The sequence below is a fragment of the Pteropus medius genome, unplaced genomic scaffold (assembly GCF_902729225.1).
Source record: "Pteropus medius unplaced genomic scaffold, Ma_sr-lr_union100, whole genome shotgun sequence".
NCBI classification, from domain to species: domain Eukaryota; kingdom Metazoa; phylum Chordata; class Mammalia; order Chiroptera; family Pteropodidae; genus Pteropus; species Pteropus medius.
This window is the reverse complement of record NW_024352785.1, coordinates 15,317,519-15,329,743: the sequence shown is the minus strand read 5'-3', so window position 1 is coordinate 15,329,743 and position 12,225 is coordinate 15,317,519. Positions and strand designations below refer to the sequence as shown.

The window sequence follows — 12,225 nt, the reverse complement described above, 5'->3', positions numbered from 1 at the left end:
GAAAGCGAGCAGAAGGAAATATGTGCAGAAATCAATGAAACTCAAAACAAAAAATCAAGAAACCAAAAGTTGATACTTTAAAAAGATCCCAAGAAATGTCAAACCTCTAGCAAAATTAAAATAAATAAGCAAACAAACATAAGACATAAATTATCAATATCAGGAATGAAAAGGGAGGGGTATCACCCACAGACACAGTAAGGGAGGATTATGAAAAACCTATGCCCATAAATTTCCCAACTCTCAAGGAACAAATTCCTGAAAGACTTATCAAAATTCAAAAAGAAGAAATATTCCTGTATCTATTAAAGAACTGAATTTATGTGGAGTATTTGAGATCTTGTTTCTCCGCGATGTCATCAGTTTGGCTCAAATAAACTTTTATAGTTAAAAAAGACTTCCAACAACCAAACCTACATGTTCAGAGGACTCCACTAGTCAGTTCTATCAACTCTTAAGGAAGTCATAAGACTAATTCCATACAAACTCTTCAAGATATAAAAGAGGAGTAAAAAGCTAGTATTTCTGATACTGAAAACAGACAACCACATCACAACTAAAAGAAAACAACACACAAACATCTGTCACAGCCATAGATACAACAGCCTAAACAAAATAATAGCAAAGTGAATACAGCAATATATAAAAAGGATATACACATTATGACTGTGGGGTTTATTCTAGGAATACAAGGTTTAGTCAACATTTGAAAATCAATGTAATCCACTTTATCAAAAAACTGAAGAAAACTAAATTATGATTATCTTATTAGATGCAGAAAAAGCATTTGCCAAAATCAACATCCATTCATGGCTACAAAATTTCAGAAAACCAGGAATAGAACAGAACTTCTTTAACTTGATGAAGATCATCTACAAAAAAACTTACAGAAAGAATACTTTCCTCTACAACCATAAAAGAGGAAAGGATATCCACTCTCTCACCACTTCTATTCTATACCAGTGGTTCTGGCTGGAGCATTAAGATTTTTTTTTAAAAAAAAGGCATAAAAAATGGAAGGAAAGAAAGAAAATTCTAACTGCAAACAACACGATTATCTACATAGAAAATCCAAAAAAACCTACTAGAACTAACGAGTGATTAGCACAGTTGTAGGATACGGCTCAACATGCTACCAATGAACAAATGTAAAAAGAAATAAAGTACTATAAACCCCATGAAATACTTAGGTATAACCTAAAAAATATGTGCTTGATCTGTATGCAGAAAACCACAAATGATGAAAAAATCAAATAAGATCTAAAAAAATGGAGAGAAATAGTAAACTTATGGCTTAAAGGCTCAATATTGTTAATACGTTAATTCTCCCCAAACTAATCTATGGATTCATCACAATCTCAATTAAATTATCGGCAGGAATTTTTGATAGAAATCAATAAACTGATTATAAAATTATATGGAAAGGCAAAAGAACTAGAATAATCAAAACAATTTAGAAAAGAACAAAGTCAGTGGATTCTACCTGATTTCAAGACTGTTATAGTAATCAAGGCAGCATAAAACTGGCAAAAGGACAGTCGACAGATCAAAGAACAGAAGAGTCCAGAAAAAGACCCACACATACGCTCAACTGATTTTTGGCAAAGATGCAAACATAGTCCAATGGAGAAACTTTTTGAGTCTAGCGTCCTTAACTTAGCATAAAGCACCTGAGACTCATTGGTGTTGTTGCATGTACTGAAAAATAGTATCAATCAACTTGACTTAACATTTATATAACACTTTACTCAACATCACACTACATACATTCTTTTCAAGTGCACACATAATATTTACCATGACAGACCATATTCTGAGTCATAAAACAAACCTTAACAACATGGTTATCTTTCAATAAATGGTGCTGGAACAACTGGGATATCTACATGCAAAACGAAACGAAACAAAACAAAACAAAAACCAACCTCAACTCCTATGAAAATTAACTCAAAATGAACCCAGGCCTAAATGTAAAAACTTCTAGAAGTAAACATAAGCAAAACCTTTGCGATCTTTGGTTAACATTAGCAAAAGATTTCATATGTTACATATAAAGTATTATCAATAAAAAAAAGAGAAAGGATAACTTGAGCTTCACCAAAATAACAAACTTTTACTTTGTGAAATACCGTTAATATCATAAAAGGGTAAGCCAAGGACTGGGAAAAAATCTGCAAAATGCATATCTGGTAAAGGATTTATATTTAGAATACATGAAAAATTCTCAAAACTCAACAAAGAAACTCACTTTTTTAAATGTGCAAAAGATGTGAAAGGACACTTCACCAAAGATAATTTTCAGGTGAATGAATATATACTTGAAAACATACTCAGTTCAGCATCATTAATCATTAGAGAATGTATATTAAAACCACAATGAGAAAACACTACACAACTGTTAGAATGTCTAAAAAACAGTGGTCTGATGGTAAATGTTTAGCAAGCAGGTCTTTGAGAGAGAAGACTCTGAATTTTAGCTTTTGCTGATTTCTGTGACGTAAACATGCCTGCTATGGAATACCCTCACAGACAGTGAAGTTGGGAAAATACATACTTTCCACCATATAAATACAAGAGACATATAACTTCGAGAACACAGAAAACAGGAAAATGTAGTACAGAAATTAGGAAATGATGAGTTTCAAATATTTATTACCTTTGTCTTCAGTATGATTTATTTAATTATAAGTTTATATAATTTAATTTTTAACGATGGCTGTGTTTACTAACCAGCTTACAATATTCCTAAAAATGTAACAATTAGTTCTTTCCAGCCACTATAAACTATCCTTAAGCTCACTAAAATAAAATTCACACTAATAAGTGCTAACAAGGATGTGGAACAAATGGAGTTCTCATTCATTGTTGATAGGAATGCAAAACAGCTGCTCTGGAAAAGTGTGGCAGTCCTCTCAATCTATTTTTATTAGATTTTAGATATCAAGTTAATGCAAACGTGACCAGAGACTGACAAGTCCAACTTCATGAAAGGTTCCTTGAAGCTAGCTTTCATGATTCAATCAATAGTTTATACAAAGGCATGACTTTCTGATTAGGGATAAAAGTTGATATAAAAATAACTTTTATAATACCAGGAAATACAGTAACATACTTTTGTCTTGAAGAATCATGCAGTTGTTTTAATGAAACCACAGATAATCAATTCTTAGAACACTGTCCTATTGAATATGGTCTCAATTTATACTATGGACATTAACTTGTGGGACGAAAAACAAATGACTCCAGCTCCCTGTACCTTATCTCCCTTGAACCTTTTTGGCAGAAAGTTTGGCAGTTTGTTCTTACAAAGTTAAACATGCATTAACCATACAACCTAGCAATCCTACTTCTAAGTATTTACCCCAAATAAATGAAAACTGTACATAAAACCTGTACATAAATGTTTATATTGCCTTTACTCATTAATGCCAAAAACTGGAAACAGAAATGTCCTTCAACAACAGTGATATATACGATAAATTTGGCATAAGAAGGAATGAACTATTGATACATGCAACACCACCAATAAACCTTAGATGCTTTTTTAAAGATTCATAATGTATGATTCCATTTATATGACACTGGAAACAACAAAACTATAGGCAGAAAACAGATCAGTGGTTGCCAGAGGCTGGGAGTGGGAGGAGTTAACTATATGACAGAATTTTGGGGGAGTGATGAAAGTGTTCTTGAGGTGGTAGTGAACTTTAGTAATTAAGGTAGATCTCACCTCAACTAAAAACTATCATTACAGAAAAAAACACAAGAGTTCAACTTCATAGGAAAGTGAGCATTTGTAAAATTAACATTAAAGACAAATTTTTTTTAAAAAAGTGCAAAAAATTGAGCATCTCTGCCTCATGAAACTTCATAGAATAACATTTTTTTACAGGAACTAAAAATAATTCATCCTAAAATCCTTAAATTTAGTGGTTTCACAGGAAAAAGGTCAACTAGAATTATACCTCTTTATAAATGTCTTTGCCTTTAAATACCTGGTCATAAAACATTCTTTTCTGAAACATAAGTAATTCGTAGTGAAATTTTCAAAAAAAATAATACATTTGAAGTTAAGGCCTACCTAAGATTAGAAAACCGGAATAAGAAAACAAATTACATTTGCCTTGGGACAAGATACTAAACTTCAGTTCTTCTTTACCAAGTCTCTTGTCCTACTCTTACTCTCTTGATATCACCAAATTTCAGGTTTTTAAAGATCATCTCTATACAATTAAGTTACTCTAGTCTTCTATACTATTTCTGTACTGTGTGCATATTCCATTTACACATGTATCACCTGGGATTGCAGGTATTTGTTCATACAGCTATGTTTATTATATTGACTTCTTTTGGTTCATATACTCCATGAAGGCAGAGACTAGATTTCCAGAGTCTAGTTTAGTGTTATCAGTCGGATTTATGAGTCCCCAAATCTACATCTCTAGCCCATCCAGCATTTCTAGCTGTATTGGTGTATCGTATCCCCAAGTAAAATAAACTTATAATTCCTTCTCCTAAAAATTACCTGAGGGATTACAAAATCAAAAGTCTGTCTTTTAATCTGCTATTGCACCAATTTCCCTGTCCTTTTTTATTTGCACTTTCTTCTTGAGGCCCTTAACCTCAGACTTATAACAGCTTTCATCTCATCAACCTACCAATGATAACTCCCACTCAAATTCATCTCTCAGACTGCTGGCACATTAATCTTCCTAAAGTTATCATGTTACTGCCATGCAAATCTTCCATAGCTTTCACCTGCCCACAGAACAAATTTCAAAGCTCTTCACAATCCCACCACATAATAAACCTGTAATATCCTATTTTCGGCCACTTGGAATTATTTATGGTTCCCTAGAATATGGACTAAACCTTAAGTGACCCTTGTCATTCTTCCACTTTGAAATTTCATTCCATCCTTCAAGGTCTCTCTTAAATATTACGTCACTGTTTCCCAACCAATAGAAACATTTACTGTTCATCTAGGAACGTTGATAGGAATTAGAATCTCCCCATTTTACTGGTATTTTCAGTGAAAACTGATGTTTCCAGATCATAAAATCACATTCCATCTATACCAGTTTTCTATATGCCTCTTTCTTTCCCACAGGAGATGTTCTGTCCTCAAAGACCTGCAGTATCTTTCTGATATCTGCACTCCCATTATCATCTAAACCAAGGGTCCCCAACCCCTGGGCTATGGACTGGTACTGAGGCTAAGAACTGAGCCACACAGCAGGAGGTGAGTGGCGGGGAGCTCTGAAGCTTCATCTGTATTTGCAGCTGCTCCCCAGCACTAGCATCACAGCCTCAGCTCCATCTACATCATCGAGCATTATTAGATTCTCATAGGAGCACCAGTCTCTGGTGACAATAAGGCTGGGGACCACTGATCTAAACAGTATGACAAAGAGTAAATATTCAAGTATTTACTAAAGTCAACCAAGTACGGTATCTTCTGAGGACTTATGGCATGGGGTTACATGATGGGAAGGAATCTGAAGACCTGTGAGTCTCCAAAGTGGAAATTTCACTTTAAATGCTCTATAAACTTTATCATGTGACAGTGTTGGGGAAATTGTGATTCTCACCCTGACTTGAGCTGCCCCTCAGATCTGAGGTTAGTATGAGAACCAGGTGTAAACATCTACAGTCTTATTCTGGACAAGGGCGCCAAGATCATTCAATGGGGAAAGAATTGTCTTTTTCAACAAATGGTGGTGGGAAAACTAGATTGTCACAGGCAAGAAATGAATTTGTACCCCTACTTCATACCATAGACAAAATTTAACTCCAAATAGATTAAAGATCTAAATGTAAGAGCCAAAACTATAAAACTCTTAGAAGAAAACATAGCTGTAAATACTCAGAACTTTGGATTCTTATATAGGACATCGAAAGCATAAGCATCGGAATAAAAAATAAATTGGACTTCATCAAAATTTTTTTTTAAATTTGTGCTTCAAAGGACACCATCAAGAACATGAAAAGACAACCTACAGGAGAAAATATATACAAATCATGAATCTGATAAGGAACTTGTATCTAGAATATATAAAGAATTCCTATGACTCAATAATAAAGACAACCCAAAAATTAGCAAAGTATCTGAATAGAAATTTCTCCAAAGAAGATATACGAAGGTCCAGTAAGCACATGAAAAGATGTATATCATTAGTCATCATGAAGATGCAATCAAAACCACATTAAGAAACCACTTCACACTCATTAGGCTGTATAGTATCAAGAAATCAGATAATAACAAGTGTGGTAAGGATGTGGAAAAACTGGTACCCTTACACATGGCTGGTGGGAATATAAAATGATGTGGCCATTTTGACAAACCACTACGGTAATTCTTCAAATGATTAAATGTAGAGTTATCATATGACCCAGTAATTCTACTTGTACACAAATGTTTATGTACATTATTTGTAACAGCCAAAACATGGGAACAACGCAAATGTCCATCAAGTGACAAATGGATACACCAAGTGTGGTATAGCCATATAATGGATTATTCAGGCATAAAAAGGAATTAAATAGACTTTGAAAACATTATGCTCAGTGAAAGAAGCCAGTCACAAAAGACCACATATTATATGATTTCACACATATAAAGTCCAGAAAAGGGAAGACTGTAGAGACAGCAAGTAAATTAGTGGTGGCTTAGGGGCAGAAGCAGAAGGATTTGGGGAATGGGGGCAAGGAGCAATAGTTAAAGGGTATACGATTTTCTTCATTTTTGAGGTGATGAAATGTTCTAAAATTGATTGTGGTAATGGAGGCACATACTTGTGAATATACTAAAATCCATTAAATTATACACATTAAATGAGTAAACGGTATGGTATATGAATTTCATCTCAATGAACCTGTTTTTTAAAGAGGCATATAATATAAATTTCCAGAGTTTATTTTGTTTTAAGGTGTTGTCTTACTTCATGTTGCTTTAGGGCAAACACCTTTCAAGCTTAGGGCTGTATCATTTAAGGAAAAAGCAATACTTCTAAACAATTTAAAGCCTTGCCTCTCAGGTACCAAAAAAGAACATGCTTTTGCCAGTGTTTTTTCCCTTCCCTTCCCTGCCCCTATGCCAGCCTTCCACCACTTTGTTCCATAATCACAACAGAAACATACACTAGGGGTTTTAAATACGCTTTATTTACTGAATATAGCTTTATGTGACTGCTCTTATTTTGAAAGGAAAAAAGTTTAATATTGGGTTAAAAATATACTAAATTGTATAATCATTATGAGCTTAAGAATTATACATTAAAGCTGTTCTATAATTTGATTTTTACTTATATGGATTTAAATTGATATTTTTCTTCCAAATGCCCTCAAAGATAAAAGATTGTATGTAAATAATATAATTTTTAAAACTCTTATTTTTTTTTTTAAATCGAAAAACGTTAACGTATGTGTTCCACTTTCAATTTACAGCTTAGATAATAAGGTACAACTATTCAAAGATGATCTGGATCAGAATCACCTGGGGTTTTGCAACTCATCATTATCTATGAACCAGAAGCAATGTCATGAGAACAGCTGGTTAAAAATGCAGAATATTGGGCTTATTCCAGCTCTAAAGAATCAGATTTGCACTTTAATAAGATCTCTAGGTAACTTATGTATAAAGTTTGAAAACCACTGACCTAGAACACTTATTAAACATGCAGATTCCAATGAGGCAAAGACATCTGCATTTTAAACAAGTATCCTATAGCTTTTCCTGCACACTGAAGTATGATAATAACTGTTTAAAAAGAAAAGTGGACTACTGAAAGAACATTTCTTTAGAGATGTTTTGGTGTACTAAAAAATACTGTTTTAAAAAATCTGAATTTATAAATCTTAGTAATACCTTAAAATTGATAACTTGAATCAATGAAATAAAAGGTTTAGATGAGTAATCAAAACCAACTTTACAACTTTCACAGTGCGCGGAGGTAAAATTTATACTCAAATTTCTGTAGGCTTTTACTGAGAAGTCAAATACCTTATCAAAAAGTCCCACCCAAATGGAAACAGATTATTGTTCCTTCTCAACTTTAAAAGGCGTCAATTAAACAGAATGCTTAGTGTTCACAGTGTTCTAGTTTATATTGTCAGTCAACTTTACTCTGATCCTTGCTAGTGAAAAATCTTTGCTGTTCTTAAAGGGAACGCAGGTCTTAGGATCCCACCTTTTCAATATATGTTAAGATAGCTGAATAGTATGTATAAAGGGCTAAAAGGATACTAATCTTAAAAAGTAATTTGTTATGCAAGATCATTTTTACTAATTCTTAGGAGATGCTGGTTTTGATAATCCAGCAAACATTTACTAAATGTAAATGTTCGAGATTTTGTGAAGAACACAAAGATTATCAAGGCACTATCCCCAGCCCTAAGAAGCATAAAATCTGAGGAGAGGTAGGGTTTGGCCGGATACCTGCATATACAATTACCAGAACGTGGTCAGTGCTGAAAACGTTCCCGGAAGTTCCCAGTTTTAGGTAACTGAATTTCAGAAAATAGATATTTTACAGTAATTTCCAAATGATTTGGTGAAAAGTTGAACAAGTTGAGAAAGCTCATTAAAAACAGTTTTTTAAAGAAGTACAGCCCGAGGTAAACAATCCTCTGCAAATTACTTATATTTTAATACATATACACACACTTAAAATTGGGCTATGAAGTAGGTGCTCTCACCAAATGCAAGCAATTCAAACATGAACAGGATGTAGGAGACCCAATACTGTTAAGTTCATAGAGGGTGCCTCCTTTGACAAAACAGGAACACTGAGCTTCAGAGATCGCTGACCATGCGAGAAAAGAGGAAACAGGAGTGAGGACCTGTTTTTATTTCTCCCCTGATAACTTATTTAAAAACAAAAAAACAAACAAAAACAAAAAAACAAAAAAACTCAGTTTCCTGGACTACTCTCTCCCTTCAACTTTATATTTTACAAACACCATGATCCTTAAAAAGTCTAGGTACTAAAGAATACAAACAAAACAGGTCAGATGAATTTACTTATTCAACAGTCCGAAATACAGGAACCACCCTCAAGGAGAACTAGCAGTCCACGAAGGGCCAGAACTAGGGAAAGTGCATCCACACGTTCCCTACAGAGCTTGGGTCACTCAGCGCTCACTTCTCTGCTTTCTTCTTTTAGGGGCACACCCTCCCTTGGGAAGGAAAAAAGCAAGCACCTCTCCAAAGGGGCTGCGGAACTCTCCAGGGAGAGTGGTCTGGTTTACCGGAACCTAGGGCAAAACCTCTGGTCTAGAAGAGTTGCAAGTGACATCGAGTAAGGCCAGCTGAAATGGGAAAGGGCGCTGCGATGCTCCGTCCGGTCGCTGCTCCTCTGGGGATTAGGTCAGACCCCTGCCGGTAGGCTGGTCTGAGTTGGCCTAGCAGCCCAGGTTAACTCCGGCTCACTGACAGGTTTCCGAAGTGGGGCCCGCGTCACAGGTGTCGCCTCCACCAGGTCCTTGCAAACCCGGGGGGTGGGGAGGAATAAGTCGGGACAGAGAGAAGGTGCCTAAAGGTGAGACGCGCTACGAAGCGCGGCACCCGCGGTGATGCGGTCTCACCTCTAGGGTGGAAACAGTGCTGGTGAACAGATCCTCTCCGTCCTCCTGCTCTTCAAAGTCGGTGGGCTTCCCGTCCGCCAGCGGAGGAGGTTCCCTCTCGGCCGCCATCTTCGCTCGCCCGGACGACTGCGCGAGCAGGGCTTCGCGGACCTGTCACGTGAGCACGCACGGCTGGGCTGGCGCGCCGGCCGCCCGGCTCCCCCGCCTCCCGGGCCCGCCTCTCACGGCCCCGCCCAGCTGCACGCGGCCCCGCCCCCGACCGCCTGACCGCGCCGGTCCTGAGCTCATGGCCCTTAGCCCCGCCTCTTTGCCTCACTTTTCACTTCCGCGTCTAGTTTTTGGCTGCGTTTTTCACCGCCCTTGCTGTATGGACTTTTCTGCAAGAATCTGGGACCTTCATTACCACATCTCCATTTTCGCAGGAGTCGGCCAAACAATTTCTGTTGGCATTACCGGTTTTAAAATCTGTAGAAAGTGGAAGAGTTTGGAGACCTGTCTGTAGTCCAGGCTTGGATTACACACAGACTGAAGGCAAGATTGAGGACTAGTAAATAAGACAAATCATTCATAAATCTCTCTAGGCTGTCCAGTAGAACTTTCCGACGTGATGGAAATGGTCTATATCAGCGCTGTCCTATGGAGTAGCCACTGGCCACATGTGACCACTGAGCACTTGAAATGTGACTAGTAAATCTGAAGTTTACTTCAATTTCATCATGAGCAACAGTGTTTTTCCTCAATAGAGTCAGAAAGGTTGGAAAAATGACAATTAGAAAAATAAATGGATGACTGGTAAGAGCTTTATACTCAATAACTTCAGCCAATTACTAGCTCTTTGTCATGATAAAGTCACTTAACTTTGAGCTTCAATTTCTTTACCAGTAAAATGAGAATGTTACTAACTTTCTACTCACGCTGCAGGGTTTATTGTCTGGATCTAATAAAATAAGTGAAAATATTCTTAAAGCTACAAGTGCTGTGCCAATGCAAGGTATATTCGGGAAAAAGTAAAAGGGGGCATTGCAAATAGCAACTTAAGGTTATAATCTTGGTGGAGGAAAAAAAAGTCACAGGGATTCTTTACAAATAATGTACATACCCTCAACCCTCACTAGCCTGGGAGGCCTGGATTCCACTGGCTCTCTGCAAAACTTAGCACCTCTGGAGTTGTTTTCTTAAGTGCATTGGAACAGGTTTTTCCAGTCACTAGGATTTCTTCAACCCCTAAATTTTAAAATTCCCATGATAACTTTCAAGAAGCATCAATTCAAACCATGATTAATTTAAGTAAGTATATCAAGGTCCCAATGATCCTTGTGTGTGTCTGATGCATGGAACAATTGTCACTACCATGCTACTACCACCACCCTTGCTTTCTAGAGCCATTGCTGGAAGAATGAGCTGTGGCAGCACATTCTGTGGCTTGCACTCCACCACCTATGGACAGTCTGGAGTCTGTCACTGATCAGAAATTTAAGCCTCTTGAAACTTCACAGCCTAACTTGAAGTAATTCTTCTCTGTATCCTTAATTTATTACCTATGCCTCTTTCTTGCTTACTATTTTCTGTCTTAGGCTATGTCATTTATATTCTCAGCTTAATTTTTTTACTAGACATCTGAATTAATTGAAATATAGGTCCAGCCACTTATAATACAGAACCGCATTTAAAATGGCTTAAAAAATGTAGTTTAATTATCCCTCATGTGAGACTATGAAGACTGGATGAGATCATCCAGGGATTATAGGCTCCTTCTGTTGTCCTGCCCTCCAAGGATGTAATCTCTTCCCTGTGATCCGAGCTGTCTCACGACCATAACAATATTCCAGCTGGCAAAAAAAGGAGTAAAAGGGGAATGGAATGATATCTGCTACCTTTGAAGGGCACAGTCCAGAAGTTGCACATATCACTTCTGTTCACTTCTCTTTGATCAGCTCATTAGATACATGGCCATCACTAGACACGAAAAACAAAAAAACAAAAACAAACAAACAAACAAAAAACTAGGAAATGCAGTTGTTATTCCACCCCCTAAAAATTAGGGGTTCTCTTATTCTGGAAGAAGTGAAGAGACTATTGTACGAAACCAGCAGTCTCTATTTTAAAGCATCCTTTCACTCTTCATGGTAATATACCTGGATTTCCTTCTGGATAACCATTCTTTTCCCACCCTTGATAGGAAGTCTTCTCCAATTTAGGAATGGAGTGCATGACCTAGGCATAAGCCAAACATAGCACTGACTCCATTAGCTCTAGTGATTAGTGGTAAGTCAGAATCAGCTGCAATTCCCCCAAACTCTCAGCAGCTTTGATTATCTTTATTTCCTTATTCAACCTAAATTCAATTAGTCAGAATTGTAAAGATTGTTTTGCTATTTTTCTCTGCTCTTTGTTGTTGTTGTTCATGCCTTTGCTTTTCTGTTTTATCTTCTCTGAACCCAAAATTCCATAAAATTATACCCATATTACTAAGAGCATTTGAAAAATAAACTACAACTTTAACTGAAGATCTTATAAGTCCATTATCTTCAAACCTAAATCCATACTGCCTGGATACCATTATTTGTTTCTTTTCCAAATCTTTCAACTGTTTTTTCCAGTAGAGATTCTAAAAATTCATATTGTTCCTCAAGTATTCCA

The 12,225-nt window shown here is 36.5% G+C and overlaps 1 protein-coding gene across 1 annotated transcript in view; it reads right to left on the bottom strand.

Moving 5' to 3' along the window:
- SNX2 (sorting nexin 2) overlaps positions 1-9,741 on the bottom strand; it is a 54,307-nt gene extending 44,566 nt beyond the window's left edge. Inside the window, exon 1 of the mRNA XM_039848550.1 lies at positions 9,586-9,741. Within this exon, the coding sequence (XP_039704484.1) occupies positions 9,586-9,693 (108 nt within the window). The 5' untranslated portion in view covers positions 9,694-9,741. The remainder of the gene's footprint in view (positions 1-9,585) is intronic.
- Positions 9,742-12,225: the final 2,484 nt, after the last annotated feature.